General features: G+C 37.5%; 1 protein-coding gene across 1 annotated transcript in view; it reads left to right on the top strand.

The window, feature by feature from the left end:
* Positions 1 to 19,854, top strand: part of LOC126162246 (succinate--CoA ligase [ADP-forming] subunit beta, mitochondrial) — a 101,184-nt gene that overhangs the window by 39,664 nt on the left and 41,666 nt on the right. Inside the window, exon 6 of the mRNA XM_049918623.1 lies at positions 11,605 to 11,748. Coding sequence (XP_049774580.1) covers positions 11,605 to 11,748 — 144 coding nt within the window. The remainder of the gene's footprint in view (positions 1 to 11,604; positions 11,749 to 19,854) is intronic.

Genomic DNA, 19,854 nt, shown 5'->3' with positions numbered 1-19,854 from the left:
CTCGTCTTTTTACCTACTTGATACTCTGCTGCCTTCACTGCTTCATCCCTCAGAGCTATCCTTTCTTCTGCTATTGTATTTCTTTCCCCCATTCCTGTCAATTGCTCCCTTAGGGTCTCCCTGAAACTCTGTACAACCCCTGGTTTAGTCAGTTTATCCAGGTTCCATCTCCTTAAATTCCCACCTTTTGCAGTTTCTTCAGTTTTAATCTACAGTTAATAACCAATAGATTGTGGTCAGAGTCCACATCTGCCCCTGGAAATGTCTTACAATTTAAAACCTGGTTCCTAAATCTCTGTCTCACCATTATATAACCTATCTGATACCTTCTAATATCTCCAGGATTCTTCCATGTATGCAACCTTCTTTCATGATTCTTGAACCAAGTGTTAGCTATGATTAAGTTACGCTCTGTGCAAAATTCTACCAGGTGGCTTCTTCTTTCATTTCTTACCCCAAATCCATGTTCACCTACTATGTTTCCTTCTCTCCCTTTTCCTACTCTCGAATTCTTGTCACCCATGACTGTTAAATTTTTGTCTCCCTTCACTACCTGAATAATTTCTTTTATCTCAGCATACATTTCATCAATTTCTTCATCTGCAGAGCTAGTTGGCATATAAACTTGTACTACTGTAGCAGGCGTGGGCTTCGTGTCTATCTTGGCCACAATAATGCGTTCAGTATACTGTTTGTAGTAGCTTACCCGCACTCCTATTTTTTTATTCATTATTAAACCTACTCCTTCATTACCCCTATTTGATTTTGTATTTACAACCCTGTATTCTCCTGACCAAAAGTCTTGTTCCTCCTGCCACTGAACTTCACTAATTCCCACTATATCTAACTTTAACCTATCCATTTCCCTTTTTAAATTTTCTAACCTATCTGCCCGATTAAGGGATCTGACATTCCGCACTCCGATCCATAGAATGCCAGTTTTCTTTCTCCTGCATATACTATCAACTTCAATTATGCGCTGACTCACATTATTCTAACCACAAATGCCCTCACGCCCAGGTACAATGATATTGTGGCCAACTTATACCTTGCAGATTACTTCCTGTCATCTTATTCTTCCTTCTAGTTGGGGTTTTCCATTTATTCCTTTCCTCACAAAAAAATGGTTCAAATGGCTCTGAGCACTATGGGACTTAACATCTATGGTCATCAGTCCCCTAGAACTTAGAACTACTTAAACCTAACTAACCTAAGGACATCACACAACACCCAGTCATCACGAGGCAGAGAAAATCCCTGACCCCGCCGGGAACCCGTGCGTGGGAAGCGAGAACGCTAGCGCACGACCATGAGCTGCGGACCTTTTCTACCCAGATTCTGTGTGGCACTACCTCATTTCTTATTGGTACACTTAATTTTCATCTTTCCTTCAGTCACACCACATCTCAGTAATTTGATTCTCTTCTTTTCTGGTTTCCTCTTACTCCATTATTTATTTTCAAGCCATACTGTGCTCCAAATGTATGTTCTTGGAAATTTTTTTCCCCCTAATCAAGGCCTTTTTTTCATAGCAGTAGATTTCTTTCAATGAGGAATGCTCTCTTTGCCTTTGCAGATGTGCTCTTTATATACTCTTTGCTCCATCTGTCATGTATTGTTTTGTTTCCAAGGTATCAAAATTCCTTTGCTTCATCTGCTTCATGGTCCCCAGTTATGATGGTGACTTTATCACTACCCTTATTTGTAATAGTCTTCATTACTTTCTCTTGTCTTGCTCTTGATCCATATTCTGTGCTCATTAAGCTGTCCACTCCATTCAACAGGTCGTGTAATTATTTCTCACTTTCACTGAGGATAGCAATGTCAGCAGCAATTTGTGTTGTAGATTCATATCACTTCACTTTGAATTTTAATTCCGATCTTGAACCTTCCTTTTGTTTCCGTCATTGTTTCTTTGATGTACAGATTGAACAGTAGGGCAAAAAGACTGCACTTCTGCCTTACGCACTTTCTATACTATTTTCACATATCCACTCTCTCCTGTGCATTTAACAATGGAACTCCTTTTTCATTTCTATTATTGCTGCCCATGTTTGTAATTTAATTGAAGTTGTTTGGACTTTTTTCTGTATTCTGAATCTGTCCTTTAGACAAGCATTTCCTTTTCAATTTCTCGACATTTTTTGTGCACCCATTTCGCTTTAGCTTCTTTGCACTTCTTATTGATTTCATTCCCAAGTGACTTCTTTTGTTATATTCCTTTATTTTTCTTAACGTTTTTGTATTTCTTTCATTGTCAGTCAAATTAAGTATTGTTCCATAAAATTTCGGACGAACTCCTGGATGCCTGCAACTTGCTGCCACAGTATTTCAGCACAGTGTTGTAGCCATCTACAAGTGAATACTGACAAAAATGCACTAAGCTAACGGACTTTAAAACCCATGACCACATGCTTCTGCTGCAAGCCTGAGTGCTGTGCCCTGTGCCTTCCATAGTGAAAGCTCACCTCATAGATAACAAAGTGATTGTCGTCATATGGCAAAATTGCAGGATGACACTGGCTTCACAAAGTACGAAATTTTTCTAAGACAGGATGCCACGCGGAATTTAATTGGACACTGTCTTCTTAGTAATGGGAGTTTGACAGTCTGATTTGCCATAATTTTTGTTTGTTGTATTTCATTAATTGGTCACTGGAAGTCCAGTATTTGGCAATAGTGGACTTACGGGCTTGGACAAAACAATTATGCTGCTGCTGTTCTGCAGTGTTCATCATATGCCTTATACAAGATTTGCCACAGTTGTATGGAATCCTGGTAACACTTGCCCTGTGCAACTTTGTCGTCGTTAACTGATTCCAGTTCTGAGATTTTTAAAGGGCAACGAAAGCTTACTTTAACTTTATGGCTTTGTAATATTCCCCCTATTTTTGCTGAAAATTTTGGATATAAGGTAGATAGTCAGTTGTTTTGTAGGCTTCATCCTCTTCCTTATTCTGTCATTTGTATGTCTAGTGCTCTCTGGTACTTGCTGCGACAAATATCCGTTGTTAGGAACACAGGTTGTAGGTGTTCCATTTCCATTTGCAGGTTATCGGCATCTGAGATGAAATGGGCTCACTGCATTAAGTTCTTTACAATGTGCACAATTTGTGCCAGATGGTGGCAACCAGTAGATTATAAATGATGGTCTATATGATTGGACTGTTGAAACACTGAATGCTCAAGTGTTCATCACTTGTATGTTGTACAAATGTTTGTAAAAATAGCAAGCAATCACCTTTCTCCATCTCTGTAGTAGTTCCAACCCCCATGATTATTAGATTTTCATCTGCCTTCATGTACTGAGTTACCTACTCAGTGCCCCCTCATAGTTTCTCTGGCTCTTGTACTTTCTATGTCATTGACATGTGGACCTGAACTATTGTAGTTGGCTACTGTTGTTTTGCTGTTGATTCTAATGAGAATAACCCTAAAACTGAACTGTTCATAGTAGCTCATTCTTTGCCCTTCCTTCATATTCATAATGAATCCTTCACCTGTTATACCACTTTATGCTTTTGATACTATCCTATATTTGTCTCATCAGAAATCCTTTTCCTTCCTTTTCACTTCACTGACTCCTATTATATGTGTATCAGTATCAACCATGTTAAGAAAAGGATAGATTGCTTCTCACTATAAAGATGACATGTTGAGATGCAGACAGGCACAACAATAACTGTTAAACATTTAGCTTTTGGCTAGAGCTTCATGAAAAAAGAAAATGTACACACATTCGCACAAAAATAACACCTCACACACACACACACACACACACACACACACACACACACACACACGACCCCAATCTCCTCCAGCATCTTGGACCGGAGTACTGCTGTCGCATTGAATGAAAGCAGCCCATCTGCAGGAGGGTGGGGAAGGGCAAGAAAGAGAGAGCAGCGTGTGTGTGTGTGTGTGTGGGGGGGGGGGGGGGGTTGTGCTGTGTGGTGGAGTGTGCAGGGTTTAGATGGAGACACGATGAGACTGCTAGGTGCAACATTGGGAGATGTGTCTGTATGTATTTTTACATGCATTTTCTGTTATCCAGCTCCTCTCACAGCCACCTAACACCTCCATTTGCCCATTTCCATGCATTTCTGTTTCCCCAACACCATCCCTGACACAATGCATCCATATTACATCTTTCTGCACCAATTCAGAAAAGTATTCCTGCCCCTGCCTAAAACCCAATCTCACATCCTGTTTCTTAAATGCTGCTTTAAACTATGTAATCCCCCCCCACAACAGCCTATCCATAAAAATTCTTTTCCCTGTATCCCACTCCTCCTTTCACAATGACCTTCAATTTTTCATATTTTACCAGTCCCTGGCCCTCACAAACCTAATACTGCAGAAACACTACTTCATGGCAAAGGCTTCCCAGAACAACGTTTGCTCCCTCAGCAAGCTATTGCTACTGTGCAATCCCTACTACATGCAGCACATCACTGAGATTGAATCCTTGCTCTTCAGTACCTAAAGGAGCATTCCAGGCACCACCTCCGTAAGTTATCCAATCCGCTGATGTCTTACTGCCCTCTTGGGTTACCACTATCCAACCCATATTCTACCAACAGGATTCCTGCTTGTCAACCCCTCATAGCACCTGAACCCTGCCTAGTTAACCTTTTCAACTTCCCACACCCCCCAAAACTCCCTACCAACACTCCGCAAAATCCCGAACTGAGGTATACACAAAACACTGTTGTTAACCTTTCCACCAATACCCCCAGCCCTAGGTAAATTTCAGTCCTATCAAAATGGTCTCATTTTTAGTTCTACACCCACATTTAACCATGCCAGACTTGTCAAAGACCTATATTATTGTTCTTCTTCTTCTGATCCTTTCAACGGAAACACTTCTTTGCTACCAATCCCTCCAGCCAAAGTCAACCTAATCTGAATTCCCTGCCTGTTCCAGCTCGTACCACAATCCCACTATGATCCTCCCTCCTCTCTTTTGAAGGGAAGGCATTCGAACAAATCCTTGGCACAGTCACAGAGTCCTGCATGGCACCCTCCTACAACAACCTGTATGCGGGCCATCTGGAGGAAACCTACCTAGCCTCTCAAACCCCTGGTCTAGTTCAGATTCATTGATGACATCTTCACAATTTGGACTCGTAGCCAAGACACCCTATCCTCATTCCTTCTCAACTTCAACACCTTCTCACCCATCCGCTTCAACTGGTCCTCCTCAATGCAGTATGGCACCTTCCTGGATGTCACCTCATCTGTTATGGATCTATACACACCTTGTGATGAAGCAGGTTTGGCCTCCACCATCCTATTTTGTCCTTTATACTGCTGATTACAATAGCTATGATATATACTAGTTTTTCCCTCTTCTTGCTGTTATTTTTCTTAAAAATTTTAATGATAGAATCAGTTATCTGACCACACATTACATGAATTTACAAAGTAACGTAAATTAATTTACCCTCTGAAATCTATTTATTCAGATTATACAATTCACTATTCTGAATGTTTTGTGTTAATTACTTTTCCTGGAAATGATGTATTTCAAAAGTAGTTGTATTTCAAAGTTTTTGATCTAGAAGACAGTCATAAAAATCTCGTGACTAATAAATAGATTCAGAAAAGTAGATTATCTCTAAACTGTAGGCCAATTTTTTCTCGTTTCAAAGACATTTTTATTTTGGCTCAGACATAATTAACTCAGGAGATATAATTAATTAAAGATTTCAACCAGCCCAAACTTTCAGCTCATATTGTGATAAAACTGCATGAATTTCCAGAATACGTTAACATACTACTGATGGGCTAAATTTTCTGAACCCAGTGACACCAATAACAAATATGTAATTGCCATAATTAAGAGTTGTGTAATTTTTTAACCAAATTTTGATAATCAATATGGATGCCATACCTAAAAGTCCAGAATTCCCATAGTGTAAGCATAACTTGGTTCTGTATGTTTTAATAGCTATTGCTCAAATTGGTAATTAGATGAACAAAGTCTGACTATAATTACTACATCTACTTAAAAATGTATAATTTGACCTAGGGAAATTTCTAATAATAATCAAATAACCAAAATCATGAAATTTGCTCAATTCTGTCATTAAGCTTCCAGTTTTTCTTGGAGTTAAGTTGTAGTCAATATGTAACTTTCCCTGCAATTTCTGTATTCTGTACAGTGTGTACTCGTGTCGTTGTTTGAACTATCCTCGGGATTATTTGAGAATATGAACAGTGACCATTACAGTCAGTGAGAGACTTAACAAGTAACATTCATAAACATGCCACTATACATATTAACAGAATCTTCCGTCGGTTCTTGATAGAACAACATTATAATAATAAATGAAGAGCACCAGTTTGCTTTTGTTCTAAAATATTATTTTTATTGCTAACCGGTTTTCGGCTTAAAAGTCCATCTTCAGACATTTACTGAGTATTATCACCAAAGACGTTAAATGTTAGCAACGTATTTTTGTGTCAGAACAAGAAATTATTTATGATTAGGAAGGTGAGTGAACCTCTAACCTCAAACTGTAAACAAAATTTTTCGCAACGTGTAATTAACTTACCGAACTTGGTTCTGTCCCCAAAGGAACAAAAAGTGCTTGAAAAAGGTTTTAAATATGCTCCTCCCCACCCCTCCATCAGAAAAACAACTGGATGTTATGAAAGTTGATATTGAATATGCCTTAACGAAAGACACCACTGCAAAATATATAGTTGCCAATGCACTAAAGAACGAAACCAAATTCGTGTGTAACATCCCACGGTCTATTGACTTTCACACCCTTAAGTCCTTAAAACTGAAATTACAACACCAAGGTATCGTTGCCACAAAATCTGATAAAGGCAACAGTATTGTGCTTTTGAACAAAAATTATTATGTGGATAAAGTTAATGATTTTCTGAATACGACAGGCTTCCAAGTCCTTCCTAAAGATCCTACTAAATTGTTCAAAGAGGATGTTAAATATGCAATCATTTCATACAAAAGCATATTCTCTGAATTTGAAGTAAAACTGTTAACTAATATGAACCCAGTGCCTCCTAGAATGTACGGGCTTCCTAAACTGCATAAACAAGATGTTCCTATTCGTCCAGTTGTATCATCATTCACTGCTCCATCTTACAAACTAGCCAGTAAACTTGATGTCCTAATTAAGAGCAAGACTAAATTCAAACCAAAGCATGGTATTTCAAACTTTGTGGACCTAGTAAACAAGTTAACAGGTATATCTGTCTCACACAGTGATAAACCAGTATCCTTTGATGTCAGCAGTTTGTTTTCTAACGTACCAGTAGTATTGACATTCTGACAGCTGATGCACAAGTCTAATGTCAATCCTGTAGAATTGAATGACTTGAGACTGGCCACACAGACCTGCCTTGCACAGAACTATTTCCAGTTCCAAGGCACTCTTTATAAACAATTAGATGGCTTAGCTATGGGTTCCCCTCTTAGTCCACTGTTGGCTGAAATATTTATGGACCATTTTGAACAAAATTTTCTAAAAACAGAACCTTTGAGTGCAAACATAAAATACTGGTTCAGATACGTAGATGATGTCCTGTGTATGTGGACTGGTACTATAAGACAACTCAACACTTTCTTGAAAAACCTAAACAGTCAACATAAAAATATCCAGTTCACTATGGAAATTGGCAACAAATCCATAAACTTCTTAGATCTCACCATTGACATCAGTACACACACACACACACACACACACACACACACACACACACACACATTGTTTCAAAATTTACAGAAAAACAACTACTACAGACACAGTAATACCTTCTTGCTCACAACACCGCATAGCTCACAAACATGCAGCTTTCCACTCAATGGTACACCGTCTCATATCTATCCCCACGTCCAGAGATGATTTTAAAGCAGAATTAGATACAATAAAATTTATTGCCTCAGCCAATGGCTACAATCCAGTTCTTATTGAACACATCTTGCACAGGAAACAAAAACGGAAAATTATACCCCTCCTCTATGCCCCACCTGCTTACCCATCCACTGTCTGCAAGAAATGGTGTACTCTACCATTTCTAGGTCAGGTATCACAGACTGTAGCCAAAGCACTGAAATCCTGCAGGTATAGGGTTTCCTACTATGTCAGGAACACCACAGCCCAGTGTGTTTTTAATAGCAAAGACAAGATCCAGTTATTAGCCAACAGTGGGGTATACAAAATCACATGTTCTGATTGTGACAAATTTTACATTGGTCAGTCAGGCAGAGACATATCAACTAGGCTGGCTGAACATGAGCGCAGCTGGAGGTTGCAGAATTTAGACTCTGCATTTGCTGAGCATGTACTGAGTGAGGGTCACAACTACCAGCCAGTGTCCCATGTACTTCACTTAGCAAACAAAGGCCATAAACTCAACCTGCTGGAAGCCCTGGAAATTAACAAACATCTTGATCACAGTCCAGATCTCATCCTAAATGACCAGACACAACTCAACACTTCCCCTCTCCTAAACTTCATATAATCATCTTTGTTGTTCATTACTTCCCACACTCTCTCTTCCTACATATTCCCATTTTCCTGTAGTCATTAAGTTGTTTTATTTGTTGCAGTTGTCTTTGTATTCCACATAAGCTGTAGTTTCAATAGTTAAGGGTTTGCTTTTAACTTGAACTTCTATTACTGTCCATGTTTAACTCCCCTTGTAGTTGTCTCATCAAGTACTGTTCATATTTTACTTTGCTCATTTATTTAATGTAAACTGGTATACAGCCACTGCTTTGATTATAATGTTAATGTTAAAATGCAGTACCACCGCACTCTCAAACTGTAGGTTCCCTCAAGCACCTCAATTTTCCTGCATTTACTAATTTCTGTTTATCTTATTGATATTGCTTAAGTTCCTCGTGTATTCCGTATTTACATTGACAACTGTCTCTTTTTTTTAATTGGTTGTGTATCACTTCCCATGTTTCATACCTCTTGATGCAGCCTTGTCTAGTACTAATTTTATCTTATTTCATTAGTTTTGTTTATTAATAGAAACTGTTATGTAGGCATGCTATTCCTATTTTGTGCTAAAGGTTTTCCTGTCAACTCCATTGTTATTTATGTACTGTTCAGTTTTTACTATTTCATTGCAAAGATGTTATTCACTGTATGTTTCTACTTCACTCTAGATGTGTTACTTCTCTTCCAATGTTGTCTGCTAACATTTAACTTCTTTGGTGATAATACTCAGTAAATGTCTGAAGATGGCCTTGTAAGCCGAAAACAGGTTAGCAATAAAAATAATAGTGTAGAACAAAAGCAAACTGGTGCTTTTCATTTATTATTATGCCACTATACCTTAATGAACTATCATATTTCACATACCTTGTAGACAGTTTGTTGATCTGCTATAGGAAAATTTCTTTGCATGCCAGTTAATTCATTATTCACATCCTTTTGACAAAGTGTAATTTAAATTTATCCATCAAATGTGAGTACAAGGTGACCTGGGTAAACATTTTTGGTCTGTAATGAGGCCTGGTCTTTAGTGATGTGAATCAGATTTTGTACATATATATGTTACATGATTTTGTGTGCACATTTGAAGACCTCTCTCTCTCTCTCTCTCTCTCTCTCTCTCTCTCTCTCTCTCTCCCCCCCCCTCCCCCCTCTCCCCCCCTTTTTTTAATTTTATTTTATTTTTTATTTTTTTTTTTTTTTTGAGAGGTACAATTCTACATGAACATTTCCAGCTAATGTATCAGTGGTGCATCTACTGAGGGGGCAACATTAATCTACAATCAGGTCCCCTTTTTATCATTACAGTCTCTCTCCACATTAAACCCACCAATCACCAACAGAACCTGCATTTTGTCAGCTGCCATCTCTTCAATACTAAAACATTCTTCCCATTCAGCCTGGCTACCTGGGGATGGCATACGAGTATCTACAGTGACAAGAACTCCATTACCCAGTAAGCTGAAGGCCTCACCAAGGCCTTCATGGATGGTCACTATCCCCCAGGCATAGTCTGCAAACAGATGCAACAAAACCTCCTAAAGTGGTGTTCCATCGCCCACCCAACCGCAGCAACATTCTAATCTGTCCCTGTGCCCCAGGAATCATATCCTTCTGGAAGACCCAGATGCAAGACATGCCCAGTCCATCCACCCAGCACTTCCTATTCGTCATCACAGGCCAGGCTCCCTGTGAAAGCAGCCTTGTCATATACCAGCTTTGCTGCAACCACTGCATAGCATTTTATATTGATAAGACTACCAACCAGCTGTCAACCATGATTAATGGTGACCACAACTGTCACCAAGAACGATGTAGACCATCCTGTGGCATGAATTACAGTAGAACACAACCTGCATGATTTCAGTCACTGTTCTCCAGCCCAGGCCATCTGGATCCTCCACCACCATCTTATCTGAACTGCGGAGATGGGAGCTATCCTTATAACACATTCTCCACTCGTGAAATTGTCTCTGCCTCAGCCTATGGCAGCCTACCATCGACTTAACAGTAACCACCCCTCTGTCGTATCACCTCCTCCATATCCACATCCCCTCACCCTCATTATGTGCCGCCCTCTGCCAATGCACCCACCTGTCTTTCACCTTCCCTTGTCCTTTCCTTTTCCACTTCCCATTCCCCTCTCCGTACCCCCCCCCCACCCCCCACCCCCTCCAGAGATGGTGGTTGTGTGTGTGAATGTTTCTATATTTCCTTTTCTGAAAAGGTCTTTGGCCAAAAGTTATGTACATGTAACAGTCTTTTAATTGTGCCTGTCCACAACTAAACATGTCATCTTTAGAATGAGTAGTAATCTGTCCTTTGCCTAAGATTTTAGAGTTTGCTCTTATCGTGAACTGAGGAGCAGTTTCATTTCACATGCTCTGGATTTCCTTCCTTGTTGTATCTGTTGCACGAAATTGCTCTGACAAGATGAAAATCAATTTGTAATGATTGTTAGTTCATGTTACATATAGTAAACTTTTATTTCCATAACTATTGTGCTTATTAGACTAACTCATTTTATGCTGTGTGCAAATACTTTGCTTAGTAATGATAAATGTAAACAAGCATTCATTAAATCTTCACAATTTGTTGTAAGTCTCTTCCACACTTAATCACTAGGCTACACACTGGACTCCCTATACCATTGATCTCAGTATTTTGTGGTTAGTTTAGCCAAATTTTATTAATCAGTAAGAACTTCATATTTTGTCACAATCCATTTATATATCTTTACTGCCGAAATTTGTGTCATTGATTTGATGTCATCATGACAGTAGTAACTAAATTATTTAAAAAAAAAAGAATTGCTTTATCTCTGCAATAAAATAAGTCTCACTTATTTAATGAAAGTAATGTGCTTTAGTAGAAACTAAACACACTATTAATACTGTGTTAAAGTCAGAAAGAAGGTTAGACACTGTTGACCTTTCATGCTCTTTGATTTCTATTTTATCGTTGTTGTTTCTTACTTAAAACTAATTGAAATTGTGTAATGCAACACAACCTGGAAGAAAGTGTTTCTGTGGTATATTAAAGTATTCATGTTGCTTAATGTTATTTGTTCCACCATTGTCTACAGGACACTGATACACCTTGAAACACCTGTTTGTTTCAGTTTATTGCCTGGATGCAAAAATGAGGTTTGATGACAATGCCGATTTCAGGCAGAAAGAATTGTTCGCTCTTAGAGACTGGACACAAGAGGATGAAAAGGAAGTAGAAGCTGCAAAGCATTCCTTAAACTACATAGCACTTGATGGTAAAAACCGACTTCCCTTAAAACTCAACCCTACAAAATTTTTGTATTCAGTGTCATGAACACATGATTTCTGTTTGAATTCACAGATTTGATAGTTTTATTGTTTAGTGTAGTCATTCTGCATTGTTACAATTTGCTTATTCATTGTAGTTTCCTGTTATCGCATAAGGGTCAATCCGTACCAAGTGGTCCAGCACTGGTTGCTTACAATCTCAGAAAAATTTTATATTTGCTTGGTGAAGTCCCCAATGTTTAGTAGTGTTAAAAAAAATTATTATTTATTATTTTGAAATGGTGGCCATATTTGTTCCAGGTCACTTGTGTTTTTCGTATTTGCAAGCATCTTCATTTTTCACAGTTATTCAGTAGTGGATTGTCCTAAGCCATTTAGATAAAATGCATTTAGTTCAGCACACTCTGGGCTACAAATTAACATCATTATCACTTAGCTGAATGTATTCTTTAATATATTTTTAATAGTTTGGTTATCAGCCACAAATTAAGAAAACTCAATTTTTGAACAGTAGTTTTCCAAAGAAAGATTAATTTCTCAGCTTTAATAGTTTTTCTGCTATTACACTGTATAGTATAGTTACTTTTTATAGAGTATCAATGGTGGGCAGCTTACACTTAAAAAATACACTATTTAAAAAAAATGGATGTTTTAATTTTTCCATTTTGTGGCCTGCAATATCTTTGTTGTGGGACCAAATAAAAATCTGAAAATTTCACAGTTAATAGACCTGTAGATATCAAACTTGAGTATAAATTTCAACTTTGAGATTCAATTGGAAGTTATGGGAAAAAAATTACGAACACTAGTCAAAAATACATTTTTTAACATATGCGATATCTGGTAGGCTAATCAAATAAAGTATACCAATTGCATAATGTAACACACCACATTACACTAGCTAATGATTATTTGTCGAAACAATGCTGTGGTAATTCTTTCAGCAGGCTAACAATTGCATCTGCAAGCATATAAAAGTCTGATTGTTGTCTTCCCCCTTACACCAACAATTGTCTACTCACACTTATTTAGTTAGAAGTTCTTGAAGTGTCAGTTGAAAAATGGTGTCTCAGTGTTCCATTGGTGTTATTATTAATGAAGCATGTCATAAAACTGTGTATGGAGTGTATTCTAAAGATATTACTTTAATCGACGATTACAGTGAAGAAGGAAAAGTGTTGTTTTACTTAAGAGTCCGCACAGAGGTCAAAATCAACATGCAAGTACCATGAAATGAAATACTTAAAAAAAAAATTTCATCACCTTTTTGGTTGGTCTTGCGTGGACCCTTTTGCGAAACTTAAGAAACCTATAACAAAAGATCTGTGAGAAATAACATTTGATTATTATTCTAAAAATAAAAGCCGTTTTGTCAATCTCATACCAGGAAAATCATTGTGTCCAACATGTTAGTCTAAGATACTTCTAATTCAAAACAGAAAGAATAGTGAAACCTCAGATACAGAATTTTGTGACTTATCAGTAACCATTAAAAAAGTAGATACAGCTCGTGAAATCCTGGGTATATCGCCTGCTAGTAAAATTAGAAAACTAAGTCAAGATAAAAGACTAAGTGCCTTGAATACAAAAATTGAGAAAGTGACAGCTACAGTCAAAAATAATTTAAAAGTTTCATTTCAAAATACAATTTGTGCTAAAACAAATGGAAGTTCTAAAACTTCACCAACCGAATATGATGATTTGATAGAAAAACTAAATGCAGTACTTCAAACAAAGAGGATAAAATTATCAGTTTACTGCCAAATTCTTGGAGTCGAGCAGAAGTTAGTGATGAATTTAATGTGCCAGAATGTCTTTTTAAGTTAACAAGGCAATTACCAAAAAAACAGGTAATTTTACCTATATTACAAAAGAAAAGTGCATCTAATTTGGTAGATGAAAACACAGTCAGTAAAGTTATTAAGTATTATCATGATAACAATAACAGCCGTTTGATCTCTGGCAAAAAAGACTGTGTTTCTGTGAAAGAAAATGTTTCTAAGATTCAAAGACAACAAGGGTTAATATTGTGTAATTTAAAAGAACTATTGTAATTTAAAAGAACTATTCACTGAATTTCAAAAAGAAAATCCTGACATTAAAATTGGAAGATCAAAAGTTTTGAGAGTTGAGACCAAGATGGTGTATTGTTGCAGGGGCATCTGTCACCCAAAATGTTTTTGTTTGTTTGTATCATCAGAATGTAAAGTTGATGATAGATGGGGCCAGTCTTACAGTTGATTATAAAGACCTTTTGGAAGTTATGGTATGCAAGTGTTGGTGGCTAACCTTGAAAATCTTAAAATGCATCATTTTATTGCAAAAGCTCAAAGTAAATTTTTGAAAGACAAAAAGCAAACCTTGGCAGCTGATGAATGCTTAGTTCTTGCTGACTTTTTGGAAAATTATTCCTTTGTTGTTAAAGATGAAGCACAAGGGCACCACTGGGTAAACAAACAGGCCACAGTTCATTCATTTGTATTCTATTACGAAGATGAAGATAAACTAATGAGCCACAGCTTTTCTGTCGTAAGTGACTACCTTGAACACAACACTACAGCAGTGCACATTTTTCAACTAAAATTAACAAAGTACATTTAACAGCACCACCCTTCCATAAAAAATCTAATTTACTTTTTAGATGGGGCAGCAAGTCAATATAAAAACAAAAACAATTATTAACATATTTCATAAAGAAGATTTTCGGTTTGATGTAGAATGGCACTTTTTCACTTCGTGACAGGGGAAGAATGCTTTTGGGGGTACAACAAAATGAGCTGTCGCAAAAGCAAGTCTGCAGCGGACTGATGACAATCATATCATAACGTCTCAAGAACTGTTTGAATCCTGTAAAAAAAAAATCAAAGGAATTACCTACGTTTTTGTACAATGTGAGGAAATACAAGAAGTCTACGACAGTGTCTTGAAGGAAATATACAACACTTGTCAGAAGATTAAAGGCACTCGATCTTTTCATTGTTTTGTACCGCATTCACACAACTTACTGAAGTGTAAGATCACATCAACTTCGCCTGATAGTGAACTTCATCAGTGTGGAATACTTGTACAACTGGTTCTTCAAAATGAAGACATAGTGGCTTGGGTTTACAATGATCGGTGGTGGATTGGCGAAGTTGATAATATTGACTGTCAAAACCAAGATGTTCATGTTGTATTTTATCACCCTCCAGGACCAAGGACATCTTTCAAAAAAATAGAGAAGGATCAAGTTTGAATGTTACTTAAAAATGTACTAAGGAAGCTGTCTCCCATGGAATTTACAACTGTGACTGGGCAAACTTATAATCTAACACCCAAACTGAGTGAACAAATTTGTCAAATGTCCAATGAGCGATTTACTATAAACAAATAAAAAGAGAACAATATAATGTAATTAGTAGGCTTATTTTCAATAAAAAATAGTAAGTAATCATAGATATGATTAAATTATATACTGTTGCTAATATATTTTATTCCATAAGCCTAGATATCACATATGTTAAAAAATGTATTTTTGACTCGTGTTTGTAATTCTTTTCCCATAACTTCCAATTGAATCACAAAGTTGAAATTTATGCATAAGTTTGATATCATAAAGGTCTATTAATTGTGAAATTTTCAGAGTTTTATCTGGTCCCCTAACAAAGATAATTGCTGGCCACAAAATGGAAAAATTAAAAAAAATCCATTTTTAAAAATAGTGTATTTTTTATGTGTAGGCTGCTCACCATTGATACTTTATAAAAAGTAACTATACTATACAGTGTAATAACAGAAAAAATATTAAAGCTGAGAAATTAATCTTTCTTTGGAAAACTATTGTTAAAAAATTGAGTTTTTAATTTGTGGCTGATAACTTTGAACTATTAAAAATATATTAAAGAATACATTCAGCTAAGTGATAATGATGTTAAATTGTAGCCCAGAGTGTGTTGAACTAAATACATTTTGTCTGAAAGGATTAGGACAATCCACTACTGAGTAATTGTAAAAAATGTAGATGCTTGCAAATACGAAAAAACGCATGTGGCCTGGAACAAATATGCTCGCCATTTCAAAATTATAAACAATAAATTTTTTAAAAAATATTTTTGTGACTGCTAAACATTGATGAATTTACCCAGCAAATTTTTTTGAGATGGTTAAGCAACCAATTATTTTTTTTCTCGGACCACTTTGTATGGATTGACCCATAACTGGTATTTTAATAGAGAAAGAGTTGACCACCCCTGCCAGTCAACCATATCATACACATGATCAGAATGTTGAATGAACTGCTTATCTTGATTTCCAAATGTGCTCTCTGTACTTAAATGACATTTATGATAGAGGACAGTCATTGCAATATGAGTTAAAGTAAAAGTTCTTACGGCTGGCCATGGAAACTTCTTTCAGGAAAAGTGGACTCACTCTATATTTTGCAAATGATGTAGTTTCATTGCTAAGTATCCAAAAGCTCTGCATTGAAAAGTTCTTTAATTTGTTTAAATGTTTGGTGGATAGTGCTCAGATCCTAGTATTTGCTTTTGTGATGTGGGACAAACTGTTAAGGGCTGTTCACTTTGCCACGTTGTTGTTTAAGATGTTTGTAAATGGATGATAGAGAGTAAAAGTACATCAATACACAAATTCTCACATCTTTAGATAGTAATAAAATTGTTAAGCAATAAAATCATCATGGATTTCTTGCCAAATAAGTTCATAGTATGAGTGCAACTTTCTGGAAAGGCTACTCTCCCTTTCCATCTTCTGGAGAGGTATTGACCTGTCACAGACTGTCTCCTTGAATAGGTACCAATGACAAGCATTTAACATTTGCAAACACGACTTCACAGCATTTTAATAATGACCCAATAGATTATGTAGTTGGCATGTGATGTCTACCATCCAGCATTACCCTACATAATGCCGACAGCAGCCCGTTCCATCATCTTGGTTCAAAGGTTGTTTGCTGAGCTGTACTGAGGGCAAAGCCTTCGTCTCGATGAGTGAGATTCATCATCACTTGTATCTCAGTTGATTTCTTCATAATGCTGGCCCAGAAACCATTAGCTGAGGAGATGACAGTTGTCTCTTCAAAATCAAGCACGTACTTTTTCATTAAGCTATGCTCGGCCACTGCAGATTTATTTTTCTGTCTTAGCCTTACATTCTCAATATGTTCTGTAAAACATAGGCAAACAGAGCACTGTGTTTGTCCAATGTAAGATTTTCAACATTCAGTTGGAGTGTGATTGTCTCCAGAAGGATAGTCAGAGGGCACCTTTCACACTGCTCAGCAGTTGTGAGGCTTAAAATCCCAATGCTGTTATCTGCATAAGGAGATGGATAGTGACCAGAGTGATGACTGCAGACTGCTATCGTGTCACGGAGGGCTGGCCTGTCACAACAGAGTGGACTGTCCACCCCACAGGTAATGAGCCCCGGCCAGGCCAAGGGTACAACACTCACTCTATTAGTTGCATCTCATCCATATGTTGAAGGCTCATAAAGTTTCAGTTAATCTACCAAAGTGTGTAGCATGAGCTAAAGCTTAGAGGTGTTTCGCCACAGAATAAGCAGTCACATGTACTTCTATATTTCCACACAAGAGATTTAACAAAATATAATTAAAAAATATTCCCACTATAAATTTAGCTGCCATAAAAACTTCATCTAGGCAACAACTCAATAAGCAGACAGCGTTTTTTTCTTGTAAACTTTCTGCAACACATAAAACTTGAAAATAAAAATTAATGTTAAAATAAATTTTACAGTAAAAATTTTGGTGATAGCCTCAACAAGTAATTGTAGAAAAATAGAATGCCTTTCACATTTTGAGAATTTATTTTACTGCTTTTGCCTGATATGATAAGTCCTGTGTGGCTGAAATTACATTCTGCCAAGGTGTTAAATCTGCACCTACACTATTACTCTGCAGTTACCACTTACATGTTTTACAGAAGGTTCATAGAACAACACTATTTCTTGACCTTCTCTACTCTTTACCAGCACATGGGAAAACAGAACACCTAAATCTTTCTCTGAGACCTCTGACATCTCTTACTGCAGTGGTCATTTCTTCCTGTGTGGTTGGGAGTCAACAAAACATTTTGCCATTGTGAAGAATAAGGGGAGGATTGGAATTTTGTGAAAAGATTAAGTCACAACAAGAAAAGACTTTGTTTTAATGATTGCCACCCCACCTACCTTATCATATCCGTGGTAGTTTCTTCCTTACTTCATGATCACACAAAATGAGCTGCCCCATTTTGATCCCCTCTGTCTTATCAAACTGGGTAAGGATCCCATACTGCACAGGATCCCATACTGCACAGTATTACTCCAGAAGAGGATGGTCAAGCATAGTGTTGGTGGTCTCTCTAGTAATTTTCTTACACCTTATCAGTGTTCTGCCAATAAGTCTTTGGTTCACTTTCCCCACGATATTTTTTTTTGCAATGATTACAATTTATGGCATTAGTGGCTGTAATCCATTAGTGTTCAGTGAATCTACAGCCTATCAGTTGCTGTGTAATGTGACTATTGTGACAGGAAAACACAAATCCAAATGTATTACTGAGATGATGATTGAGACACGAAGTTTGATTGAAGCCACTTGTGAAGAAATGCCTTCTGGAAATCTAGAAATGTGGAATCACCTTGAGATCTCTTATCCATAGTATCATTACTTCGCATGAGTGAAGAGACATGCTGGTTGTGTGTCAGCATTACATTTTCTGAAAGATGTTTCATTAAGTTGGAACAGAGTATGTGTTCCAGAATCCTGCTACAAATCAGCGTCAATGAGAGGGGTCTGTAATTCAATGGATTACTTCTATTTCCTTTCTTGTGTATTGGTAGCATCCCTGTAACATTCCAGTCCTTAAATGTGGCTTTTTCATAGAGTGGCGGGTTGTGTGTAAGTGCTAAAAATGCAGGTATTTCATCTGTAGACTCTGAACGTAACCGAACTGCTTTATAATCTGTTGCAAGAGACTTGTGTTTGAGTGACTGAAGTTGCTTCATTACATAAAGGGTATCTACTTCTAAATTACTCATGTTGGCAGCTGTCGTTGTTGGAATTTTGAGGTACTTGTGCATCATATTTTGTGATTGCATTTTGGAAAACTGTGTTTAATAACCCTGCTTTACTTGCACTTTTGTCAGTTACAGCACTTCTACTATCACACAGTGAAGGCATTGATTGTGCCTTGCCACTGCTACACTTAGCGTACAACCAGAATCTTTGTGGATTTTCTGCCAGATTTCAAGACAGTTTTGTTGTGGAACCTATTAAAAACATCTCCCATTGAGGTCCGCACAAAGTTTAGAGCATCCAGAAACTGTTGCCTATCTTCCAGATTTTACATTCTTCCAAATCTAACATGCTTTTTTGCTGCTTCTGCAACAGTGTTCTGATATACACACATCAAAAAGAGTTTTGCATCAACTTGGTTCCGAGAGTTTCGGAACCTGTACAGAAAATTGGAAAAGAGGTCAACATAAACATCATTTCTGCCCTTTTTATTGCTCATGAAAACCACACATTGCATGTTGTACCACCATACAGTGAGACCTTCAGAGGTGGTGGTCTAGATTGCTGTACACACCGGTACCTCTAATTCCCAGTAGCATGTCCTCTTGCATTGATGCATGCCTGTATTCATCATGGCACACTATTCACAAGTTCAGCAAGGCACTGTTGGTCCAGATTGTCCCACTCCTCAATGGGGATTCGGCGCATAGATCCCTCAGAGTGGTTGGTGGGTCACATTGTCCGTAAGCAGCTCTTTTCAATCTATCCCAGACATATTCGATAGGGTTCATGTCTGGAGAACATAATAGCCCCTCGAATCGAGCGATGTTGTTATCCTGAAGGAAGTCATTCATACGATGTGCATGATGGGGGCACGAACTGTCATCCATGAAGACAAAAGCCTCGCCAAAATGCTGCCAATATTGTTGCACTATCAGTCAGAGGATGGCATTCACGTTTCTTAAAGCCGTTATGGCACTTTACATGACCACCAGCAGCGTACGTCGGCCCCACATAATGCCACCCAATAACGGCAGGGAACCTCCACCTTGCTGCACTAGCTGGACAGTGTGTC

Source organism: Schistocerca cancellata, chromosome 2, assembly GCF_023864275.1.
Source record: "Schistocerca cancellata isolate TAMUIC-IGC-003103 chromosome 2, iqSchCanc2.1, whole genome shotgun sequence".
Taxonomy (NCBI): Eukaryota; Metazoa; Arthropoda; class Insecta; order Orthoptera; family Acrididae; genus Schistocerca; species Schistocerca cancellata.
This window is presented reverse-complemented; position numbering and strand designations above follow the sequence as displayed.